This window comes from Muscardinus avellanarius (genome assembly GCF_963383645.1).
Source record: "Muscardinus avellanarius genome assembly, chromosome: 1".
NCBI classification, from domain to species: domain Eukaryota; kingdom Metazoa; phylum Chordata; class Mammalia; order Rodentia; family Gliridae; genus Muscardinus; species Muscardinus avellanarius.
This window is the reverse complement of record NC_137786.1, coordinates 129,279,174-129,304,776: the sequence shown is the minus strand read 5'-3', so window position 1 is coordinate 129,304,776 and position 25,603 is coordinate 129,279,174. Positions and strand designations below refer to the sequence as shown.

The window sequence follows — 25,603 nt, the reverse complement described above, 5'->3', positions numbered from 1 at the left end:
CATCACCTTTGGAAAAATGTGCCCAAATGTTCTTTTAATAATAAGCCACAAATAAAGATTTCCTCCAATGAGCAGTCTTTTATTCAAGTCCCTAATAGTCAATTAGAGAAGCTTCCACTCTCTCCAAGTCTGAAAGAAACAGCAGAGGACCTTGCCCGTTTATATGGATGCTCTCTGTTAAGCACTGTATCTGGCAGTACAGTTCAATTTATGGGTGAATGAATAAGTGAACCAGTATGAATTAATTGATAAATGTTTAAAGGTAACATGATTCTGCAGATTTATATAAAGTCCAACCTAAATATATGCTTTATGTAGATTTTAACAGCATTAATTTGGAGACAACTCACAAGCTGAGTAATTTTACAATACTAACCTGTTTGTTTTCACATTTTTGCTGCATTGAGTATTTCAAAATTGTTCCTTTCCAGACTCCTTCCCACATAAAATCAATGAATACCCACATATTCAGAACCAACAACTCTGCTACTGAAATGTTAGATTCCAGTAGACATGTGAAAGCCACACATGTCTAGAAATTCAAGGTTAAAGCTCCCCTGGCAACTGTAATCCTGGCCTCTTGCATGTGCGCGCTGAGATACGACATAAAGTCTTTCATTGCCTCAGACACATAGCACTGGCTGAGCAAATGGGCCTGCTTTGGGAAAAGAATTTGAGTATTCAAGTCTACATTCTGCTTGAGGTGGTTTGAACATTTTCCTACTCTGGGATTTTGAGCATACATTAAATGACAGACACAATGTTCCCCAAAGATGGGAAATACTTTAAATACTTCGAGTGTTTTGATTCAATTTTGTAGGTATGAGCAACTCTAAAGCTGCCATTAAGTTGGTCTGAATTATCTGAAAATGTGTCTATACCCTCAATCCTGATCTAGCTGCAAATAGTGGCCATAAGTCTCTGAGTCTTTGTGGCTTGGGTGAAGTGTTAGTATTTCTAATTGAGGCAATAAGTCCAGCCAATGAAGAAATGGCAGATCTGTCTACATTTCCATAGAAATTTGCGTTTCAGGGAAACGACCTCTCCTTTTGTCTCTACTATCTGCTGACTCATTAGAGTTATAGACTGGGACAGACAGCCCAATTGAAAAGACAGCTTGATGAGATTTCCAGAACACTGGGAAAGAAGACACATTTGAAGGGGTGAAAAAGATAGTCACGGTTTAATGAGATCTGATGAAATAGGATTTCTTCTCCCTTCCTCGATACCATATTTAATAAATGAGTGTCTTCAGGACTACTGATAGCTCTTCTTTTCTTGTACTGGGATTGAATCCAGGGGCATTCTATCTTGGAACAGACCTTTTTATTTTTTATTTTGAAACAGGATCTCACTAAGTCGCTGAGGTTGACTTCAAACCTGGGATCCTCCTGTCTCAGCCTCTCAAGTAATGGGATTACAAGTGTGAGCCACCATGCTGATGGCATTTCTGATTACCTAGATCTGTCATTGGTCGTCTGATCCTGGTGGCTGCTCCCTTCTCACGCAGACTCTGCAAGTGATGCAGCTGCCCTCAGCCCCACTGCCTAAGCAGTAGGACTAGAGTAGGGAGGATTCGGTTCATAAGGGGTTCATACACCTGTGTAGACCATCCCACTAGTCAAAATGCGTTGATTCCTTTTTTCTAGATATTTGATAAGACCCAAATCATTTGTGATGGTCGTTATGGTCCCCCATAATATGGTTCCCTCTGGTCTTTCTAATCTCACTCTCTCTTTCATACATAATCCCCTCTAAAATATTCCACTCTGTTCTAGAAAGCCCCTAGACATTTCTTCCTGTGCAAGGCCAAGTTCCAAACCCCTCCCCATGCCAAGACACCGTGAGGCTGGTGTGCAGAGAAAAGGCAGGTATTCTGAGTTCAGGAACATGGGCCTGACACCCAGCTGTCACCTGTCAGTTGTCATCTGGGGCTCTCACAGGGCTGCTGCAAGGACGGGATGCAGAGCACAGGTAAGAGTGAACAGTCAGGAACTTCACATGGAACTACCGTCATCAGATCTTCCTCTCCCACTCTTCAGTGTTGATTGCTCTTGCCTTCTCTGGGGGCCACCCTGACGCTGCTGGCTCCTGCAGACCCTCGGCTAGGTCTCCCAGGAAGCAGCCCTCCTGCCACCTGCATTCTCACCTTGCAGAACTTAGCCACCTAGATTAGCCCTTGAATGATAGTCATGCAATTGCATTAACGTGGTTGGGTAGGTTACCATGCCCATGAGGCTGAGGTTAGAGATGCCTGGAAGTCCAGTTCATATCACACAGAAAAGGGTTTATTTCATAGATTTTCTCATTTTGCCAAACTGCAAAGATATTGGCCCTGCAGGTGACAATGTGAGGACACATAATGATCCTATCACACCCTCTGGGGAAACATCTTAAAGTGCACAGGCTACTGATGATGTGTCCACATGATCAATAGCAGAATTATAATATGCAAGGGGCAATGTCACTTAGGAATACCATTCTATTGATCAGTCAATACATAAATGGGATGGGCCCTATAGATATAGAATCTCAGAGTATGAAACAGGGTGTAGTCTTCCTCAGAGGAAAAAATCCCTGTATGACTCTGAGATTACTAACAATTTATGGGAGCTGGTTGAAGATTTTATGAGATTCTTTAGCCTAGTCAATTTGTTACAAAATAATAAGCAAAAGATTGACTTAGAAAGACTGTTTTGAGTTCAGTCATCCAAAAGAATTGAAATTAGAATTGGAAGTGTTATCAAATGTATATAAATATTTACCTTCTCAAATATATTTTGCCCTCTGGCAATTCATGTTATTCAAAACAGACAAAATGTTATTCTAGATCTATATTGTATAGCTGGTTGCTTAAAATAAAAAGATAGTAGATTTTCCATTTTAACTCAAGATAAATTATTTGTAATCTGAAAAACACATATTCTGATTGAATGAGACTTTCATCTGAGGCATTTTATGAAGTCTGGGTTAGAATAAAGACCCCGTCCACTAGAAGTCATGTCTAGTAGCTCATCAACATAAATATTTTTCCAACTTTATTTTTGGGCTGTAGGCAAATCAGTACTGGTATTAGATTAATGTTACATTTCTAGAAAGAAGAGGGGAAAAGCATAGTTTAAATCAACCACTTTTTAAAAACCAATGCTAAATTAACTGGTTAATCTCTAATAGAGACACTGAAATACTAAATTTTACTTAATGTGGTTGTTATTAAAGACCTTTTTATTGCATAGTCAAAAAAATGGATCCATAAAGTACATTCTAATATATCTGGACAAATGTTATTTAAATAGCCATATATGCAATTATTATTAAGATTTGAAAAAGGAATTCGGCCTACCTGCCCATGGTTAGGAGGGGGACTATTGATTATTTAAGCAAAATACTGTATTTTTGGTTGTTTCCTGGTGATAGAGACACATTGTTTATTTTGCCTACAGTAAAAGAGGCATTTATCTTGAAAACCACTGACAGCGGACGTGGTGGCACATGCCTGTAAGCCCAGTACTTGGGAGGCTGGGACAGGAGGATTGCAGTTTTGAGGACAGTTTCAGCAACATAGTGAGACTCTCAGCAACCTAAAGAAACCCTGTTTCAAAACAAATAAACAAACAAACAAACAAAAAAGAGCTGAGGGTATAGCTCAAAGGCAGAATGTCCTTGGGTTCAGTCCCTGTGGGGAAGGGGGGGGGGAGAGAGAGAGAGAGAGAGAGAGAGAGAGAGAGAGAGAGAGAGAGAGAGAGAGAGAGGTTGATTCCAGTAGCAAAAAAAATCTTATCTGAAAAATTTGAATGTGTTTTTTCTTTAAGAATAGAGATAATTCAAGATGACAATAAGACAACAAGACATTTTACATTAAATAACAGGAGTGTTTTTAGTTCAAAATGCCAGATTCTTCATGATTTCTCTTTCAAAGTCTTTTTTTTTTTTTTTTTTTTTTTTGCGGGTCTGGGGATGGAACCCAGGAGCATTTGATCTCCGAGCTGCACCCCCTACCCTATTTTTTATTCTTTATTTTGAAACCAGGTCTCACTGAGTTGCAGAGGACTCACTAAGAAGCTGAGGCTGTCCCCGAACTGCGATCCTCAGGTCTCAGCCTCCTGAATGCTGGGATTACAAACATGCGCCACCAAGCCCTGGCAATGTCTTTGCTCTTTGTGTGTCTGTGTGTCTGTCTTTCTTACACACACACACACACACACACACACACACACACACACACACACTCCTAACAGGGTTCTATAACTCACAATAATGTAACAAAAGCAAATGATGGCCTTATGGTGGAGTGTGAAGAACACTGTCCTGTGGGTTAGGGACCCTGAATTCTTGCCCTTTCTCTGTAAGAAGTTAATCATATGATCTTAGACATTCCATTTAACACCCTGTGCCTTAGATTTCTCACCTATAAAATGAGAATGTCGGGCATTCTCATGTGTAAAGTATTATCAAATTTATGTAAATATTTACCTTCTCAACTACATTTTCCCCTCTGGCAATTCTGTTATTCAAAACAAAACAAAAATGTTTTGTAAAGGTCTAAAGTTGCAAGCCTATAAACTTAAAAGCTGAATAGTAATGAGAGTAGAAGGAAGTTTTTCTCTTTCAGAAATCTTTCAAACACAGAAGAGGATTCGCCGTATTCGATTAGCATCTCTGGGGAGCAATCTGCACAGTCATGGGAACAGATAAACTGACCCGAGCATATCTTGCTGGTGGAGTTCTCGTGAATCTAGTGACATGAAAATTAAAAGCTGGGGTGAGGGTAAGGGCGCATCCCCTCCTTGAGGACAGAAGTCTTTTTCCATGGGCTCCTATCATGGCTGCTTCTTCCCCTGACCTCCTGAAGTGTCCCTGGCCTGCGAGTGACCGCCTGCATTGACTCTGGTCACTGCTGGGCACCAAGCAGTGTCCCTCTCTTGCCTGTTTTGCTCTCTCATTTGCTGGTTGGGTGGTGCCATGCTTCCCTAAAGTAAAAGATGATTATGGTCCTCTAGAAGATGCGTCGCTACCAGACAGTAGTTTCTTTCTGACTGCACATATCCACCACCTCCCCCTGAGTGTGAATTCCCAGAGAATTTTGATCACTGCTTTACCCTCAATCCGTGAAGCAGAGCCTCGGAACGTAAGAGACACATCCCAAATATTTGTTGAATTCATGAAATATGCATTATGGTTAGTCAAGACTTGTGATGTAATATACTGAAGAATAGATTTCCCACAAGGTACTTCAGTCACAATTTACAGTTGAGGAGACAAAGTGCCTTGCTTTAAGGCTTATGGCAACTAAACAGTGAGCTGAGAATAGACCCTGGTTTTAAGACTCCACCTTCCTTTCCCAGTTTCCTGATTTCATTCATCAAGTCTGCCCCTTCTCTGTATTCACATCTCAGATGGCATCATATGCGTTTACACGTCCATGGTGAACTTAATTGGATTTAACTGTAACTTGCCCAGAAGTTAAGATGGGGTTTTTGAAACCAGGTCATTTCTTCAAGCAGCAAGCTATATCACGTGCTTTTCAGCACTGATACTATCTATCACTGTGGGGAGCCGGGTTGGGGTAGGGTTTTGTTTAATATGGCAGGTTAATTCAACTGTAGCAAAAGAAGAGTAACAAGCTTTGAGGCTCCGGATAAGATGCTCAGAGTCTTCCCAAGACACTTCCTTGGAAAAGAGAAGAAAACATAATACCAAAGGACTTATAACAAGGGCAATGTGATTGGGAATTTATAATCCCATAGAATTGTGCAAATTATATACAAAATAAGGGACTACTGTGAAGAAGTCCAGATTCTCCTGACATCCTGGACCAAATATCTCCTGAGGGCTAAGACCCAGGCATTTTAAAATATAGGCATGCCTTATATTTGAGGAAGAAATGTGCAAGTGTATAAAGTCATATCCCAGAGTCATTCAAGGCTATTTTTTTCAAGGTCATTCAAACCGGGAACATACATTCTGGGTTTGTGTTCACAATAAGATCTTGTCTACAATGTCTTCAGGGGTCTGTTGGTATAGAACAGAAATTCACTGCGCATACAGGTAAGTGCTCTAGTATGTGGGTATAATACTCTAGGCACAGAGAGGCTTGGAAAGATGCTACTGTAGAAGTAATATAGTCTCACTGTTTTATTTTTACAAAGATTATGAGGCTCAAGGAGGTTTAACGGCCTGTACATTTTTGCAGCAAGACCAGAAGTCAGTTGGCCTCTCTCCCAGTTCACTGTCTTTTCCAAGCACAGTATTGGACCATGGTGAGAGTGGGGTCTGGGAACCCCAAGACACAAAGGTCACACATGTGAACAGGAACCTGCAGCTTCCACATAACTGAAATACCAAAGTGTACACTAAGGACTCAATCCTTCATAGCCCCCAGGACTGAAGACAGCCTGAACAGCCACTGCTCTGTGAGTGTCTGCAGAACTGGTAACTGTTAGAGACAAAGGTACTCTCTGGAAGGGTTTGGAGGGGCTCCACCAGCCACCCTAAAAGAGACCTTCGCTCCTATCTTTGACATCAAATATCAGGTTCCTGGTCTATGGCTGTTCTCACTGCCTGCCATGCCAATCCTTATGTGTGTATCTGAAGAGGTTAGCACATCCTGGGTACAGAGACCACAGCTTCCTCCCTCTGCTCGGGCCTGTGCATCGAGGCCTGAGCACCCTGGAGATATTGCCTCACTTCTCCTTAGGATGTCTACATCAAGGCCCTGGGCCATCTTACCATGCTCCCAGATCAGAGGGGGGCCTTGCGAGTAAGCACCCTGTTTGGGGGCTTTAGAAAGGAACAGCTCATTACCAAGCCCTGGGATCCTTACACTGATACAGACCAAGAGGAAAAGAGAGATGGACAGAAGGTGACCTAGGGACCCTGGCTCCCGGGTCTTGACAGCAAACTCCACTCACCCACTCATTTTAAATTTGAGGAACCCAGAGGCTCTTAAGACTCCCTTTAACCCATTACAATCAGTTATCACATCTGGAGATTTCTAAGTTCCTTTGGTTGGTACCTTTTATCTAAGTCAGCATATTTCAAACTTTCAGAAAAAAAATCTTTGAAAATTAAACCACTACGACCCCACCCAGATGATAAAATCTCAAGCTCTCTAAGCCTAGCATCTCTCTCTCTCTCTCTCTCTCTCTCTCTCTCTCTCTCTCTCTCTCTCTCTCTCTCTCTTTGGTTCTGGGGAATGGCGGGCTCTGCCAGTTCCCATCTCAGCAGCCTAATAGTTTTTCCAGACAAGCTGTTGCTCCCTGCCTCTCAGCAGGCTGGGAGCTGTGACTTCTTGGTCCCATTCATTCCCCTAGGTTCTCTGAGGCCAGTCACGTTAGGGGGTGTCCCTCTTCTCTGCTCCTGGCCCCACTTCTCCTTTCAGAGGGAGCAAGCACCCAACCCTTCCAAAGTCTGACATGGCACCCAGACCCTCGCAGGCCCCTCTAGGCTGCAACCTAGACCCAGGCGCGGCGGCGCTCAGGGGGCAGGGATGGGCAAGGCAGGCTCTGGGGTCCCGGGCTCAGAACTCGCCACCGCCGGGGGGAAGGCTCTGAAAGGCGTGGGACCCTCGCTGAGAGGACAACCCGGGAACACATCTCCTAAAGCTGGCGCAAACCCGGGCGCAGGAGGACCGGGACGCGGGGTGCGGCGGCGCTGCGCGGACCTCGGCTGGGGAAGCAGATTCCGGGTCGCAGAAGCGCCGAGGCCGGCCGGCTAGTCCCGGGCAGCCGGCGTCTGCCGAGCACTGAGAACCCAGCTACTAGCAGCGACAGCGAAAGAGGTCCAGCCGGTGCTGGCATGTAGTAAACAGGGGCTTCCATCTGCAGAGCCCGCTCGCTCCGGCAGACCCTCAGACACACTCCCTCGCGCTCCAATCCCCCTGCAGCGAATCCACTTAACTCGCCCCAGGGCCCAGCAGGCAGGGACCCAAGCCGGAGGCGGCTGCTGCCCCTGCCCGCACGGCTTTCGGCCTCTGGCGAGAGGAAGCTGGCAGCCAGACCAGTGCCCAGCGCCGGGGCCAGGGAGCCCTGGTTGCTGGGTAGGAATACTAGGCTCGGAGGTCTCGGCCCCCGACTCTGATCTGCGCGCAGGGCCCCCAGGTTTCACGCCGGCCCGCCCGCAGCGCGGCGGGAGGGGGCCGGACCCCACTTTGGCGCAGGGGATGTGGGGGAGACCGTCCTGGGTGGGGAGCGTGGCTGGCCTCCTTCAAAGTGAGACTCGCCACCCCAGCGCTGGAGGAGACGGCGCAAAGCCGGGGCGCGGAAGAAGGGAGAGAGGCCACGTCTTCCGGGACCCCCGCGCCCCGCGCCCAGCCCGCCCGCCGCCCTGGCTGGCGCCGCGGCCCCGCGCCCACTGCCTCGCCTCCCCGGCGTCCCGCCGCTTACCTTAATAGTCCCGTCCATTGGGCCAAGTCTGCAGCCGAGACCCCCAATATTCCACACATTGACCCGGTTACAGCCTGACCTCGCAGCCCCTTCAGATCCGCCCGGCGCGGCCTCCCCGGCGCCCCGGGCCCTCCCTGGGTGCCCCTGCGAGCGCCCTGCCCTCGCTGCCTGTGCACGTTTGTTGTTGTAGAGGAGTGAAAAAGAGACAGTTAACCGGATGAAACTTTTTTTCAGCTAATTTTGGGAAGTGACTTCACTTGAGAATCGAGGAGGAAGTCCTATCTCTCTCTCCTCTCTCTCTCTCTCTCTCTCTCTCTCTCTCTCTCTCTGTCGTCTCGCGCTCTCCTCTCTTCTCTCCCCTGTCTTCCCTCCCCCCACACCCCCTCTTCCTCTCCTCCGCTAGGTCCTGCTTTTCACATCACACAACTATATAAATACACGCGGAGATGCCCAGAACATTCATGCACTACGCACACAGGATACTTGCTCCTGGGAGATACGCGCTGGCCGAGAACAATGACGGGTCCACGCCCAGCGTCCGCGCCGGGTCCCGCACCCCATCGCCTTCCCCCCTAATTCCAAAGCCAATGTCTTTGGCCCCTTTTCTTTTCCCGGGCCGTTGGCCGAAGGTGGCCTTCCTGACTCATTCACTTTCCGTTTCTTCCCACAGATACGTTCATTAATGCTTTTTCCAGCCGGGGTCAAACTTTTTGGGGATGGGAGGACGGCGGGAGAGGTTACCGGGGCTGGGATAACCTGGCGCCTTCTGCCAGGGAAGAGCCAGACGCGGACCCAGGCAAACCAAGCATTAAAAAGTGCGTCCAATGGGAATTTTCCCACTGGGGTCGTCTGCTAAGACTAGGCGGACCCCCCCCCCCGCAGCAATTTATCGTCGCGAATCGGGGCGGTTTCGGGCTGCCCTGCGCGGTCAAGGGCGAGACTCCACTCCCGGCGCATTGTTAGGAGAGGAGGGCCCTCCCCGCGGCGCGCCCGAGCTCTGGGCTCCGGGTGCCGGAGAAGGACGGGGACCGGCGGACGGCACCCTAGCCCACCTATCCACGTCTTCTTGAGTTAGACTCCTCGCGCTCCCCGGACTCCACGACCCGAGCCTGGGCTCCCGAACCAGAGTCGCCCGTCCAGTTCCACCCCGGCCCCAAGGAACTGGCGCTGCGGCGGACTGCCCCTCCACGCCCGCCCGCAGGTCCCGGAGCGCAGCCCGCAGCGGCGCCGCACACCTCCCGACGCCTCCCGGGCCACCTGGGGCCCGGCGCTCCGGACTGTCACCCTCGTCTGGACCTGCTTCGCCGGCCCGGCGCACCCAGAGACCTCCCGGTCCCCCTGCTGGGCCCCCGCGCCCACTCCCGCGGCCTCAGTGGTCCCGGCGCACCCGCCGGACTCTACTCCCCGACCACCTCCAAGAAGGTTACCTTGTCCACGCTCTGTAGACCACGCTTTCGACTGTCTCACTTTTATTTAAGAGTCCGCCCGGGGTAAGTGGGTAAAAAAAAAAAAAAAAAAAAAAATCCAGATAGGATCCGAATGAATTGAAAAGAAAAAGAAAATTTCAAAAGGGGTGTCTGTAGCGACGAAAAAGGTGACTTATTTATTCTTTATTTCTTCGGGAGCAATTGAGCCCGAAAGCTCTCTCGCCTCCCTCCCTCCCTCCCCCCTCCCCCTCTCGAAATTAGTCTCATCAATTCAGCTCCAATTTGGGGTTCGAATACAGACACGGGTCTGAACGTGACCAGACCTGGAGTGGCGGGTGCAGCTTGCCAGCAATTGAGACTCGGTGTGCGTTGGGGGGGGGGGTGGCTGGTGGGATGGGGGCCGGCCGACTCCCCCTCCTCCTGTCTGCTTCTCAATCCAGGGGTCTGCTCCGGGGCTCCCCTGGGACCGACACATCTGGTTACCGCTAGCGGGGTCAGTCCCCCCCCCCTTTGCCTGGGGCCACCAGTTCTGGAGTTCAATTAAAAGAAATCAGGCTTAACCCTTTCCTCCCCGCGGCCAGCCTGCCGCCAGCTAGCCATTCCCTTCAGCGTTTCCACATGCTTTCCAGAGAGGAAAGAGGTTAAAGGGAAAGGAAGAATGAATTACATCCTTTCAAACCCCAAATTGTTTCCTTTTCAGCCCAGACTCTACCGACCTTCAAACGACAACAGGGCTTTCAGGAGGGTGCAGGGAGACGGCTTCCCACCCGGACCTCACCAGAAACTCGTGCACCCAGACACACTGCTCCTCTTTCAGCCAGAAAAGACTCCAACGCTACCACCCAGCGGCCCCCTTCCTGGTCTGGGCAAACACAGAGGCCCGTTAATGGCCACCCCACACATGGCTGACACCCCCCATACATACTTCTCCTGGCTGGGTAGAAGGCACTCGGTTGCAAACACAATCACTAGGTTTCTCTTTCCAACTCCTGATGCTCTAGTAAATGACGGTGTTCACTGCACCCATCAGTAGTCACACCAACATCCTTCATAGCCCCTGACTCCACTTAGCACCCCGTTGCCTCTCCCACTAAAAGTGTTCACTATGAAAGTAGATTAAAATGAAGACTTGCCCTCCTGTCTGAGCTGTGGAGCTGAACAGTGCTTTCTGTTTCTGCCTGTAAAACCAGAGCCCTGGTAATGCCCCAGCTGGGGAGGTGGGGGAAGGGAGCCTGACAGGGGCATCACCTATGCACAAAGCATCCCGGCCCCTTTGTGGCCACCGATTAGCTGCCCTTTCCTCCTTACTAGCCCCTCCTTGGGGTCTCCACCCAGAAAGAAGACCCCCCCCCCAGTTCTGAGCAGATTTCTGAGGTAATATCAGATTCCTTCCATCCCCTGTAAACGTGCTGGTGGGCAAGTTTGCCCCACTTATGTAACTCCGGTTTTGAGGCTCTATTCTATCGCTTCTGCTTCTTTTTTAAATCCCGAAGGGGGGAAAGCCCTAACCAAACACAACAGTAAACAAGTCTGCCCCGTTTCATGTGGTTACCACGACATCTGGAAAGATGGTTTGATCCTGGCAGCCCACATTGTTTTCACGAGCAGCCAAAGAGAATATTTTGAATGTTTGCATTGAGACAAATTGATAGAAAGCCTGCGGTGAGACCCTGAGGCCTGCTACAAATGAAAACTGTCTTGTGCTGGGGGGAGGCCTTCCCCACCCTCTGCACTGGCTCCCTTCCCTCTGGCCTCCTCCCCTCTTCCCTGGTCTACCAACCTGGCTTGGGAATGGTCCCCCGGCCCACACACTTGTGCACACCCTCTTTCCTGGCTCACCAGGGGCAGCCTGGCCTCACTCTTTCCCAGACTGGGCAGGGCCGGTGACCAGGATCTGGTACCACTGGTGCCCACTCCGCCAGCCCATTCCTGGCTTTCAAGTCAAGGGAAGCTCACCGCCAAGGAAGCCAGCCAAGCGCTAAAATAAAAATAAAAAATAAAAAAACCTACCAACTGGAGAGGGGAAAAAACACCCCGACAGCATGACAACCCACCCCACCTTTCTAAGAACCATGGAAATATTCGCATGTGGGCGAATATTCAGGAAATACTTGGATTTGGAACACTTTCGTTGCAACTTCGGCAAAACGACTAGCCTCCCAGCATTCGCACTTGACAATATTTTCAAAGATGCGGAAGTCCTGCTTCCCCCGGGAGGGGAACGGCCGGGCGAAACGTGTCTTGGCTCGCTCAATGTCAGCCCTTTTGACCGGGTCAAGACTTCCCAGACGCAAGCTTCCCGGGCTCCTTCGGTCCCAGCCTGGGTGGGGGTTGGGAAGATGCGACAGCCAGAAGCGCGTCCTTGGGATGCCTCGGGACACGGGGACAGCTCCGCCGCGTTCGAAACTCCTAAAGATGTCAGGCCTGGCAGAGTGTCCCGGGCGGACCCTTCCCGCTCCGGCCTTTCTTCCCCCGCCCGGGCCGGTCCAGCTCGGCTGCAACGGGTATTTGAGCTGGCAAAGAGGGAGGTGGAGGGCGGGCGAGGCTGGGAAGGGGGAAGGGCGGGCGGGCGGGCGAGCGCCAAAAATCCAGACTGCACACTGCCGCTTCAAGTGTCTGGCCTCTCGCTCGAGGCCATAATTAATTTGAGATTTATTTTTATTGGAGAACTCGAGTCTCGTCTGACCTTAGCCAAACAAGGCCGCTCGAGCCGCCCCTGGATGCGCTTGAATGCCGGGGACTATTTCTGCAGGAAGGCTCTGCAGGCGCGCCTGCTTTGAATTTGTTTCTCAGACTCCATCCACTCACAGATTGGAGGAAGATTTAGAGCCCCTGCTCGCCCTGCCCGCTCCCCACGCTCGTTCTTGCCTTAGCGCCGGGCGGGTTCAAAACGCTACGTGGGAGGCCGCGGCGGCTGGAGGGCCCCGGGCTGGCAGGCCCAGGAGGGGGAGGGTCTCTGCGCCCCGAGCCCCAGCGGCTCCGGGGCAGGCTGGGCCCCCAGACCACGCGGCGTCCAGGAAGAAACCTCCAGGGAGTCCGAAGCTGACCAGAGAGCGCAGGCTGACAAGAGGCGAGACCAGCCAGATGTCAGGACCCTCACCCAGTGGTGGCGCCGAGATGGGAACGTGGGAGGTGGGGGGTGGGTTCAGCTTCCCCGGTCTCCATCTATCCCCTCCTCCCGGTGGCCCCAAACAGTATCAGCCCCAAGTACAGACCAGTGTCCTTGGAACAAAGCTTCAGGACCTGCCACCAGATACTGCTTCTAGGCCCTGTCGCTAGCTACGAACATTCTGGAACTAGCAGCCCCCTTTATGGGGAGAGCAAAGAAGGGTGGTGTCTCCCCCAAAGTGCAGCTTGGGCAAGTATGCAGGCTGCAGGGTGAGGGGCTAGAGCAAAGAGACCTCAGAGCAAAGAAGGAGAACCTTACATCCCATTCCATCCCATCCTCCAGCGCAATGTCAAGGACTTTTCTGGTTGGAGTGACAGGCTCCCTGGGTTTGAATTCTAGCACTTAACAGCTGGGTGGCCTTGGACAAGTTCCTCCTCTGTGCAGGAGGGTCCTTGTGTCCCAGGGCCTTGTCATGGAACCTGTTTAAAGGGCTGTTGCAAATATGAAAAGAGTTGTCTAGAACTTGCCTAGCAGTCTTGGCTTGGCCCATTACAGTTCTGTCAGAATAACTTCTCATATGCAAAATAGACCGTCTTTGGGTTCCTTATAAAAACCAAGTTAGTAGGAATGCTTAGAACAAGGTCAGAAAAGCACCTGGGCTGTTATGTGTGCAACTGAGTGTCCAGGTCTTGAAAAGCCACCTTGCTCCTCCCTCTTTCCCCCTGGTTCCTCCCAGACCCATTCTGATCTAAAGTGCTTTCTGCAGGTACCCTGGTACCCTCTTGAGGGCTCTGTGGAGTCTCAGAGTCCAGACACCCATGCAGACCCCAGCCCCGGTGGGCACCCTTGACCTTCAGGGCTTGGCTTGGCTCGGAGCTCCCCGGGGCAGGCGCCTGGGCCCGCGGTGTTTGTCAACAACCCCGGAGCTTGGTGCCCTACTGGGAACTGCAGGGGCTTGGCAGTGGAGGACTGTTTGTGCCCCTCTGGCAAAATGGTCCTTGGCGGGAAGCTGCGGAACAGACCCAAGATTGTCCCGGCCACGCAGACCTTTCACCGCTGTCAATGCACCCCTTTGTGCAACAATACAAACTTTGTGGCTGCTGAAAAATCCATTTTTCCTCCTTGAAAAGAGCTCCTGCGGCGAGCGTCTCCTCTGACGGCCCACAGCTAGCAGACAGCCTCCCTCCCGGGCCCCTGCACCACCTGGGCAGGCTCTTGGGCCGTGGGGGTGGGGGTTCCTATGAATGGGAGAGAGACTACAGCTCCCAGCCCATCCCGGGGGCCTTTACAGCCCTAGGAGGAGCCCGAGAGGGAGCTTCGTGGGCTCGTGTACCGCGAGTGCTGTGGGCAGGAGCCCCTGCGTTGTACTAACACCTCGGTGGAAACCAGAGACCGCGACCCCACCTGCCTTACTGATGATCACTGAAAGGTGGGTTCATTCATTCTTATTCATTCATTCACCCACCCACCCACCCACCCATCCATCCATCCGTTCGTTCCATCGCTCATTCACTCGCTCAGTCATCGTCGATTAAACACCCTTCTGGGCCAAGTATCCCGGACCCGGCATCCCCGAAATGACCCTAGACTAAATCTCAGGTGGGGATCACCAAGTCGCTGTCCTGTGCAACCGGTTTCCCTTCAGGAAGCTCTAAGGAGGGTTGGACATGTCTTCGGCGCTCTTTGGACAAGAGCTGAGCGTGGGCACCGGGTCCACGTGTGGGAAAACACGCCCACATGCCGGCCGGGCCCTCCCGGGCCCCAGGGGAGCTCAGCGGGGTGCCGTGAGGACCCGGGGCGGGGCTTCGGGGAGGGGCGGGGCTGGGACCTGAACGGAGTATGGATTCATTGGCCGCACCCGGGTGAGTCTTTCCTTCTTCGATCTAAGGCAGCCTCGGGTAGTCTGAGGCTCTGGTCCCCTGCCGGAAAGGTGGGTCCTGCTCCTCCCGAGCAGCCCGAGGACACTGCCGCCCAGAAGACCTGACGGCCGTCCCTACCCTGGGCAGGGCCGCACTCGCCCCGCCCCGCCCCGCCCCGCCAGCGGATTTTCATTAAACGTGTAACCCAGATGTCCCAGCCTCGGTTTGTTTACATTCTTGGGAACTGTTGTGGAAAGAAAAAGAAGAAAAAAACCCTTCGATGTGCTGTCAAATACAGCAATATGCGCTTTCGCGCGAGACCAAAGGGCGGGTCGAGGGAGCTGGGCTGGAGCGCTGAGCGGGTGTCGAACCTGAACTTTTAGGAGAAAGGTGTTGCGACTGCAAACTTGCACTCACGCCCACGTGCACAAACACACATGCATGCGCGCACATATGTCCCACATCTGCACACACCCCGTAGGAAAGGAGCCAGCAGAACGCACCACCCATTGGGACCTGACGGGGGCGCGCTTCCTGGTCTTCCTGAAAAGGCTTCCCTAGACTCAGCTGCTTCGTCTCTCAGATGATGCCTAGGGTATCATCAATGAACCTGGGGGCAAGGGTTTTCCTCCCTCCCCTTTTTCCTGGGGAAAGAAGAAGTGAACCTTAGGCTGGGGTGGAGGAGAGCTGGAGGTGGGGAGGTCATTACCTGTTTAAAGACGCTGTCATGTCTTACCTTGACGTAAGACGACGTGTCTGGGACTGTCTGGAACATCCTGCGTTTGTGAGGAAGGGTCCGGAAGGCTGAAGTGCCAACCTGGGTGGGAGAAACTTTAGTTATCGAAGAGTGGAGAGTGTATCAAGGGACTGTGCCTGGTGCCAACGAAGAAGACGGCTTGAAAGCTCCGAGGGACAGAGTTGGAAGGTGCAGATTCTCTTGGTCGGCCCAGGGAGTGTCCCAGCATGCCCCTTGCTCCTCTGCCCACAGATTTCAGGCCGGGGGACAGCAGGGCCTGGGAGCCAGCTCACACCCCTCTGGGTCTCTTTCCTACAGTCACTTACTTGCAATTGCAATCTGCAATTGGAGACAGCTCCTTCCCGGGGCTTGAGTATTATTATTTTTTTAACACTTGGGATTTCCTGGGCTTGTCCTGGCTAGAGGACAGAAACAAGTCTCCCCTTCCCTGCAGAGAACCAATGGCCACAAAACTGCCCATGCTTGGGCCTTGTGGGCACAATCTTCTCCTTGACTCTGCTTCCCCCTTACCAGCCACCAGGCCAGCTGTCCTCCTTCCCTTCTGGTGGATGGGCCCCTCAGGGGAGGAACGTTTGGGGGTCTGTTGAGGCCCCTCTCCCAGGAATACCCCTCATGTACACACACTCTTTCAGAAAGAAAACGGGCCAGGCGTGGTGGCGCACGCTTGTAATCCCCAGGCTTGGGAGGCAGAGACAGGAGGATCACACAGGTTCGTTGGCTTATGAGACTCTTGTTTCCAAATAAAAACATAAAATGTGTCTGGGAGGTAGAAGGGTTTCCAGGAACCTGAGTACCACCAAAAAAGAAAAGAAAAGAAAGAAAGAAAGAAAGAAAGAAAGAAAGAAAGAAAGAAAGAAAGAAAGAAAGAACAGGTTTGTGGGTAGAGGCTGACAATAAGTATCCAGCCCCCATACATAGTAGCAAAGGAGTTTGTGTCAGTCTGAATATTTACTATAGAGGGGGCAAAAACCACCCTATAGTGCCAGGTACCTCGCATGAGTGGGTCCAACCCTGCCTCCGCCAAGCCTGGCTTCTATCTCTCTCTTTTTCTCTTCCTTCTCTTAAGCCATCTTTAAAGTGGCAGTGCACCACTTCTCCGGCAGCCAATGTGTTTCTGATAAAACACTTTTCTCCCCACTAACAAATTCCAGCTTTTTCAGCTCCTGAAGCCACAACAGACAGACATGGGCTCGGGGATAAGGTATGTTTCTTCAGTTCATAGGTTCCCTTCGATGTTTCTGCCCTCCTGAGCCCTTTCTCCAGGGTTTCCCCCACTTTCTTTGCAAGACAGGGCACAGTTTTTAAGAAAAAAAAAGAGAGAGAGAGAGAGAAACCGGACAGAATTGGGGGGTGGAGAATGAGCGAAAGAGGTAGTTTTAAAAAGCCCTGCATTTTCCAACTGCAACCAGAGCAGTCAGAGAAAGGCGCTAGACCTGCGTCCCCTGCAGATGGTCAGACGCTAAGGGACACTCACCTTAGACACCGTTTCCTGCTAAGCCCGCAGGAGCACAAACCGGGCGGCTCCAGGGGGCTCCAGTTGTCTGTGTCCAGAGTTCCGGGAACCTTGGCAGTGCGGAATCAAACTTGCTGGCTGCCTGCAGTCAAAATTTGCCTTTCTTTCTAGAACAGGCAGCTAGGTGGCCCTAGCTCAGGCTGAGCATCCTGGGGGCAGCAGGAACCACTGGAGTTTGCGCTTGCCCTTCCCAGCTTTCCTCTCCGCCACCTCCCACGGGCTCTCACTCTCTAGGTCCCTCTCCTTCTTCCTCCCTCTTTTCCCTTCTTGTAACTTGATTTCCGTTTTCTTGTCAATATTTCAACTGCTGTCTGATGAATTGTTCTAATAGGACAGCCATCCATCTGCCCCCAGCTGCTTTTCCAGAAATCTTCCTGTGCTACTAGGACCTTGAGGGGACACATAAAAAGACCATGGAAACCCAGGGGAGACCCAAGCCCCAAGCTTTCTTTAAGCTAATTATTTATTCTCTGAACGTTTCAAATTACTGCCATTCAAATAATCACCTGTAGTGCTTAAACAATATCGGTGAAGTCCATGTTCACTTTTTAAGCCCCTAAGTTTTCCTATTTAAATATTACTCTTCCCCCTTATTCAGTATCCCCCAACCCCAAGGACACACTGCCTTCTAAACCACATTTTTTAGGCAGCATCTGTAAGAGCAAAGTGGATTGTAATTGTCATAGCAGTACCTCTATTCTGGAGTTTTAATTTGTTTTAAAACCCCAAGCATTTAAACTCGTTCTTGTTGGAGTTGTTTGGGAGTCCTCTAATTGTCTTTTCTTGACGTTTGAAGCGTTGCTTGTTTCTTCACTTCCCCTTATAGACCCAGCCTGCAGTGGGGCTCGCACTTCTGAGTCCTAGCCCCCCACCCCCAGCTCCCTCTTAAGTGCCCACTCCTGGGGGTTCTGCTTCATACAACACCTTGGTTATTAAGTTTATGGTCTCTGGTGGACAGTATTCACATATTACAATCTCCTCCCTAGGTCTCTGGCAACAGGGAATTGACTACCTGGTCCCCGCCTGGAACACCCTCTGGGGATGGTTTTTAACTGGAGGGGAGGAAGCAGGGGTGACCTGTAAGAGAGGAGATGTAGCTAGGAGCATGATGCCTGTGATGCCAGTACTTGGGAGGCTGAGACAGGACTATCACCAGTTTGAGACCAGCCTCAGCAACTTAGCAAGACTTTCAGTAACTTAGCAAGAACTACTTCAAAATAAAAAAGGATTGGGGTGTAGTGCAGAGGTAGAATGTCTCTGGGTTTCATCACAGAGAGAGAGAGAGAGAGAGAGAGAGAGAGAGAGAGAGAGAGAGAGAGAGAGAGAGAGAGAAGAAGAAGAAGAAGAAGAAGAAGAAGAAGAAGAAGAAGAAGAAGAAGAAGAAGAAGAAGAAGAAGAAGAAAAGAGAAAAGAAAAGAAAGGAGAGAGAGGGAAGAGAGGGGAGAGAGAGGAGAGAGAGGAGAAAGGGGAGAGAGAGGAGAGAAAGAGGTGAGGTGTGTCAACTTATAAAAACAAACCCAACTGCTTTGGGGCCCTTCTGCACCTTCTCCTCCACTTTTCTTCTTGAGTACCCAGATCCCTGGTGGCTTTGGTTCTAGACCTTTCCAAGAGAATTGTTTTAGTCCCTGCTCTCCCACCCCCATCCAACTACCTTCCCTAACAGGCTCTGGAAATTTCTGACTAAAAGGCCATTGGTCGGATTTCATTTCAGGAGAGAGCACACTTATCACCCAGATCTGCCCACGTGGGGGGTAGAGGGCTGGCAGCAGGGTTATTCATTATTTCCTTCTCAACAATATCCCGATTTTTCTCTCCTGTCCCTCCCCCAAAGCTCCACATATTGAAACATTTTGCTCCTTAATAAGAGCAGCCAGGAGAGCTGTGAGGTGAAAGGCCAGCCTGGGACCGTGACTGAGGCTGCCAGGGCTCTGTGACGACCAGGCTGCCCCCCCCCCGCCCCTCGCATTCCTGACCATTGCTTAGGAAAACAAGACCGGGCTTGGGGTGGGAGGGGGCTGAAGGACAGGAGCCACTGCCCCCAGAATTTTGTTCTTGGGATTCTTGGGGAGATTGTCTTCCCTTCCAAAGAACAAACGTAGGATTCCAAAGAACCCTAAAGAAAACAGTAAGCGTTCCCTTGTTAGATAATACATCCTATACCATGTATTTGAAAAATAGATTCTCTTCAGGAAAACTAGATTTGCAAGTGAAGACTTCAGCTATTAGAGGAAGTGAGAATTGAACAAATTGTCTAATACCTCACTAATCTTGGTCTTTCCTTCCCTTCCTCTCTCCCTCCCTCTTCTCCTCCTCTTTCTAGGTACTAGAGATTGAACCTAGGGGTGTCCTACCTCTCAGTTATACCCCCAGTCCTATTTTATCTTATTTTTTTTTACCTTGAAGCAGGGTCTAGCTAAGTTGATGAGGCTGGCCTTGAACTTGCAGTCTTCTGTTTCAGCCTCCAAGTACTGGGGTTACAGGCATGCACCACCACACCTGGATCCTCCCTCATCCCTCCCTCCTTCCCTCCCTTTCTTCTCCCCTTTTCCTGAAGGGGATTACTTGGAAACCTCCCTCTAGAGTCTAATCTCTTCTTTATGTTTTCGCAGTTGTTATGACATCCTTCTTTATGGATGTATCTCTTCAATCTCTGTCTACTCTGGCTAGGGTATAAGCTCCCTAGAGGCAGGCTCCTGGTTCATCCAGTGGCTGAATGGATAACTAGCGCCCACAGGGATATGGACAGGCAGAGAAGTGAAGTCATTATTTAACTACCCTTCTCCTTTCTGACCAATAACTAAAGAGGAAAATGCAAAAATAAACCAAATTAAACCATCACACTTAAGGAATAACTGATAGGAATGTTTCACCTGAGTGATACTGATTCATTTTCTCCTTTGCAGGGAGGGTGAACTGGAGTTGGGAGCCTGAGACCATCCCCATTCCCAAGCACCCTGGATATGGTCGCTGATGGAGGTGCCAGTGTCCTGGGCTCTGGACCGAATCCTTTCTGTGTATGTCCATCTCCTGCCTGTCCTATGATTTTAAAAGCCAGAATGGGTACTCATGCCAACAATTAGCCCAAAGATAAAACAAGGAATGGAGAACTCATCTAAAATTATTTTCACATAGGGATTCACAGATGGACATACACCTGGAAGCCTGCTTTTTGGGGGAGTGGGGATACTGGGAATTTATACCTGGGGCATTCTACCTCCAAGCTATATCCCCAGACTTATTTTATTTTTATCTGGAAACAGAGTGTTGCTAGGTTGATGAGATTCTCACTACTTGCTGAGACTGTCCTTGAACCTGTGATCCTCCTGTCTCAACCTCCCAAGCATTAGGATTGGGATTATAAGCATGAGCCACCATGACTGCCTGGCTTCGAAGCCTACTTTTTTTGTGTGCATGTGTGCATGTGTGTGTGTGCGTGTGCATGTGCATATGCCCATGGATGTGTATGGGCAGAGATTGTGAGACGCCCCCTGGAAGCCCCACCTGCCCAGCTCAGGCTTGGAGTGGCTGAGCATAGGACCTAGTCTATCTTGTTCTCCACAAGGTCGTGGCCAACTTCCTTTGTCACCTAGAGTCTTTGATTCACCAGAAGAAAATTGCTGAAATTGGTACCAGCTGCCGTAAGGCAGGAGCAAGCTGGGAGGCGAGGCAGGGAAGACTCACTGAAGCCAGCTTATTCCATCAACCCTTTTCAAAAGGAGAGTAGAGGTCAAGCTTTCTCACCAGCCTGTACCAGCTCAGCCTCCCTGGACCATAGATATGCCATCTGGAGCCTGGGAAACCCAAAGTAAATGTTAGAACAACAGGAGAGCCAAGGTAAGAACAGGGGAAGACATCTGGGTCATCCAGGGCTCTGTGATTCTGAGGGAGACAGGTGGGACTCAGCCTCCCTATCTGGCAATGAGGGACCTACAGTTAGATCATCATAAGATACCTTCTAGCTGGAACATGCTAGAATTCTGTGATTATTAGTCTAAGGGGGGGGGTATGATGTCAGGCATGGCACACACTTGTAATCCCAGTGCTTGGGAGACTGAACCAGAAAAATTGTAGGTTTGCGGTCAGCCTCAGCAATTTGGCTAGACCCTGTTTCAAAGTAAAACATAAAAGGAGCCGGGTGTGGTGGCCCATGCTTGTAATCCCGGCATTTGGGAGGTTGATACAGAAGGATCGCAGTTCAAGGACAGCCTCAGCTACTTAGTGAGGCCCTTCGCAACTCAGTGAGACCCTGTTTCACACACAACAGAGCTGGGCGTGGTGGCACAGGCTTGTAATCCCCTTGCTTGGGAGGCGGAGACAGGAGGATTGCGATGGTTAGAAGCCAGCTTTGCTGGCTTAGGAGACCCTGTTTCCAAAAAAAAATTATATATATATATATATATATATATATATATATATATATATATATATCTGGGAGTGTAACCTGGAGGTAGAAGAGTTTCCAGGAACCCCCACCAAGAAAGAATGAAAGAAAGAAAGAAAGAGAGAAAGAAGAAAGGAAGGAAGAAAGAAAGGAAGGGAGAAAGAAAGGAAGGAAGAAAGAACAGGGCTGGGAGTGTAGCTGGGAAGTAGAATGCCCCTGGGTTCCAAGTACTGCAAAAATAAATAAATAAATAAATAAATAAATAAATAAATAAATGGAACTGGGGGTGTCTCTCAGAAGTAGAATGCCTTTGAACTACAAAAAGAAAGAAAGAAGGAAAGAAAAGAAGGGAAGAAAAAAGGAAGGAAAGAAGGAAGGAAGGAAGGGAAGTGAATGCAAGGTAAATCAGTGTTCTAGGCTTAGGAACTTGGGGTTCTGCTCCTGACGACTGAACCCACTGAATCTCTTCCCCCCCATGCGCTTATGTTGAAGCCTGGCCTCAGGACTTCAGAAGGTGACTACATCTGGAAACAGAGCCTTTAAAGAGGTTAAAGGTCTCATGGGTGGTCTGTAATCCAATATTACCAGTGTCCTAGAAGAAAGGGAGGTGGGCATGTGAGAGCACCTAGGGAGATTGTATAGATCATATGAAGGTACAGAGAGAAGATAATTCATCTTGTAGCTCAGGAGAGGACCTCCAAAGGTACCAGGTCTGCTGGCACCTTGTCTTGAACTTCTGTCCTCCAGAACTATGATAAAATGAGTTTCTGTTGTTTAACCTCTCTGTTCCATAGGATTTTACAGGGTAGATCCAGCAAACTACTGTGACTGGAGGCTAACATTTTGCCATGGATTTGGTTTCTCTAAGCAAGTCAAAGGCAGTTGACAAGGTCCCTGTTACTGTCTACCTTTTTTTTTTTTTTATAGCTGTGTATGTCACTCCAGATAAAGCCCAAAGCCACATCAATTTTAGCCTTCTCTGTGAATTTTATACTCTTCTTTTCTTTTAATGATGGGGAGGGAGAGAAGTTGTTTCCTGCGCTTCTGAAAGAGCAATTTCAGATTTTAAAGGGTGGTCAACAAGGAGACACCCTCCTTATCTCTTGTTATCTGCGTTCTTTTGCAGCCAGCTGCAAACCTTGATTGAGTTCCTGGATATTTCAGGGACAGAGAAGAAGTGGGAAATCTGGTGAGGGAGATAAGTCCAGGAAATAGAGGCAGTGACCGGAGCAAGGTTCACAGAAAGAGTGGCTGGATAGGGCCCGTTACGGACTCCAGGATGTGTGCGACCTGGCCAGACCTTTGGTTCCCATTGTATAGTCATGCACACATGTGGACACACACACACACACACACACACACACACACACACACACACACACACACACCTGTTGATACATACTCTCAGTGCAAAAAAGGATCTTAGGATGCTATAAAACAGGGAGCTGCTGGGACAAAAGATTTGCAATTTAAAACAGGTGCATCAGAAAGGGCCTCCCAGAGGTTAACAGACTTACCCTCACCCTCACCCATAAGTCAAACATATGCCGAATTTCCTAGTGTTGAGGATGAAGAGGCAGGGCTGCTGGAGGGTAGATGAGACTGTGCACTGAGGCAAAGAGGAGTGCTTAGACTAAAGATTTTATCTCCTGTAGTTTCATTTTTTTCAATTCCCTTAGCAAGTTTTTCTTCTTCATGCATGTCAATTAATTTTATTTTATTAGATAATCCCTGGCACCTGCTTTAAAATTTCATAGTCCCAAGGACTGCGCTACCAGTCTCACCTATGTATATTTTAGGTAAGTAATAGACATTTTCCATCCCTGTTTTTTTTTATTTGTTTTTTGTTTTTGTTTTTGTTTTTTTTGTGTGTGTGGTACTGGGGATGGAACCCTTCTACCTCCGGACTATACTCCTAGCCTATTTTATATTTTATTTGGAAACAGGGTTTCTTAAGCCAGCGAGGCTGGCTTCAAACCTGCCGGACCCTACTGACTCTGACTCCCAAGCGTGGGGATTACAAGCGTGCGCCACCACGCCCGGCCTGTTTCTTGTTTTAATTCTGGAATTATGGGCTAGGGTTGTAGCTCAGTGGTAATGTGCCTCCCTAGCATATATGAGGTCTTAAGTTTGATCTCCTACAATACACATACACAAAAAAGAAAGAAAAAAAGAAAAAAGAAACAAGAACAACCACCAACCACACAGAAACAAAACAAAAAGCTGTGGAATTAATCTTTTGCAATAATTCCAGCTTGATTCTAGGAAAATGTTGCCTTTTCTGATGGAATGAAGCAATTCATTCATTCATTCATTCATTCATTCATTCATGTGACAGGAAAGGGAATAGATGGACCTGAGCAGTATCATTTTGCTATCTCTAAGAAGGGAAAGGATTGCAAAGACCATGCTATCTATCAATCTGGCCTTATTTAACCCTGAAAAGAAAGAAAGAGAATGGAATTAGAGGAAAGCATTTGGGTTCAGGACCTCTTGTAGGAAAAGTGTGCTATCGGGAGAGGTCATCAGCAACTTTAAGGCATTCAAAACTTAATTGCATAGAGCAGGACCAATGGTCCACACACTGCAACTTTGAAGTAGAAGATGGTTGTATAAGTTAAAAAAAACTCACTGGAGAAATATAAAGCATACCTACTTTAGCCACAAAAGACGATAAAGAGTAGTGTTGTCAAAAGTATAGAGGCTATATTCTTTGCTCCTTCTCTTTCCTTTCTGATCCTAATTAAAAAGAAAGAAAAAAAATAAAGAAAAGAAGGGATGATGAAAGAGAAAAGAAAAAAAAGACAGAAAAACCCAGACTGAAGTCAAGCCGAGCTAGTGCCAATTATATTCAACACAAAGGTTTTGGGAGCATAATTTTATTTATGTGTGTATGCATTTACTTATTTAGTGTGTGTGTGTGTGTGTGTGTGTGTGTGTGTGTGTGTGTGCGCGCGTGTGTGTGTACAGGGGATGGAACTCAGAGGCATTCTACCTTGGAATTGCTAATAAAACAATTCCATCCAAAAATTTTGGTTGGAAACAGAGTCCTATTAAGTTGATAAGAGATGTACTACTTGCTCAGGCTGTCCTTAAACCTGTGATCCTCCTGTCTCAGCCTCCCAAATACTAGAATTAAATGTGTGCACCACCTTGCCAGGCCCTTCCTTCCTTCCTTCCTTCCTCCCTTCCTTCCTTCCTTCCTTCCTTTTTTTCTTCTCTCTTTCTCTCTTTCTTATCTTTGCACTGGTACTGGGTATTAAACCCAGAACTATTCTACCTCCAAGCTACACTCTCATCTCTTTTTATGTTTTTGTTTTGAAATAGGGCCTCACTAGTTTGCTGAGAGTCTCACTAAGATGCTGAGCCTGGTCTCAATCCCTCGATCCTCCTCTCTCAGCCTCCCAAGTACTGGGATTAAAAGTGTGTGCCACCATGCCAGGCTGAGGGTATACTTTTAGATAGGGCTGGCAGGAATGGTATGAGGCCAGGAGATATCTGAGTGAGGAGAAAGTATGCATAATATCCCTAAAACTAATATAGTTCTAGGATATTATTTGGAGAGCTAAGTTTCATTTGGCCAACTGCTTCCAACTTCTAGAGAGAAAAGATGCTATGTAAATATTTGTCTAAGCAAATACTGCTCTGCTGTGACATTATTATTATTATTATTGTGACCCTCAAAGCTGGCAGACAGAGGACAGTGGGGTCCCAGAGATAGTGTGGTCATTCAGTATTACTTCAGTGCAACTTGCAGCTGAGCCCAGAACAATGTGCCCCACGTAACACAATAAACACTGGGGACTCACAGCCTTGAGAGTCCCTCTGAGGGGACCTGGCTTCCCTAGATAAGAGATCAAACGCGGAGAGCATGTTTTCATTTTCTTGGCGAATGTTTTTAAGTTAGATTTTGAGAACTAAGGTACCTCCTATATTTTTGCCTGGGGGACAGAGGGAGGGATTTTTATCCAAATCCCATTTTTTTCTTTTATAAAAAAACAGGCTTAGAGCTGGATATGGTGGTACACGCTTGTAATCACAGTTCTTGGGAGGCTGAGATAGGAGGATCGCAGGCCAGCCTCAGCTACTTAGTGAGGCCCTTTGCAACTCAGTGAGAGTTGAAATATTTTATTTTATAAAAATAAAACAAAATATCGAATAAAAATAGGGCTG

At 48.9% G+C, this 25,603-nt stretch overlaps 1 protein-coding gene across 2 annotated transcripts in view; it reads right to left on the bottom strand.

Annotated features, from left to right (window-relative positions):
- Nucleotides 1-15,554, bottom strand: part of FLI1 (Fli-1 proto-oncogene, ETS transcription factor) — a gene marked incomplete at both ends in the record, with an annotated part of 136,689 nt that extends 121,135 nt beyond the window's left edge. The window contains one exon of one of the 2 annotated variants that reach the window (XM_080713977.1): nucleotides 15,489-15,554. In XM_080713977.1, coding sequence (XP_080570103.1) covers nucleotides 15,489-15,554 — 66 coding nt within the window. The remainder of the gene's footprint in view (nucleotides 1-15,488) is intronic. The other variant, XM_080713978.1, reaches the window with a different exon arrangement.
- Nucleotides 15,555-25,603: the final 10,049 nt, after the last annotated feature.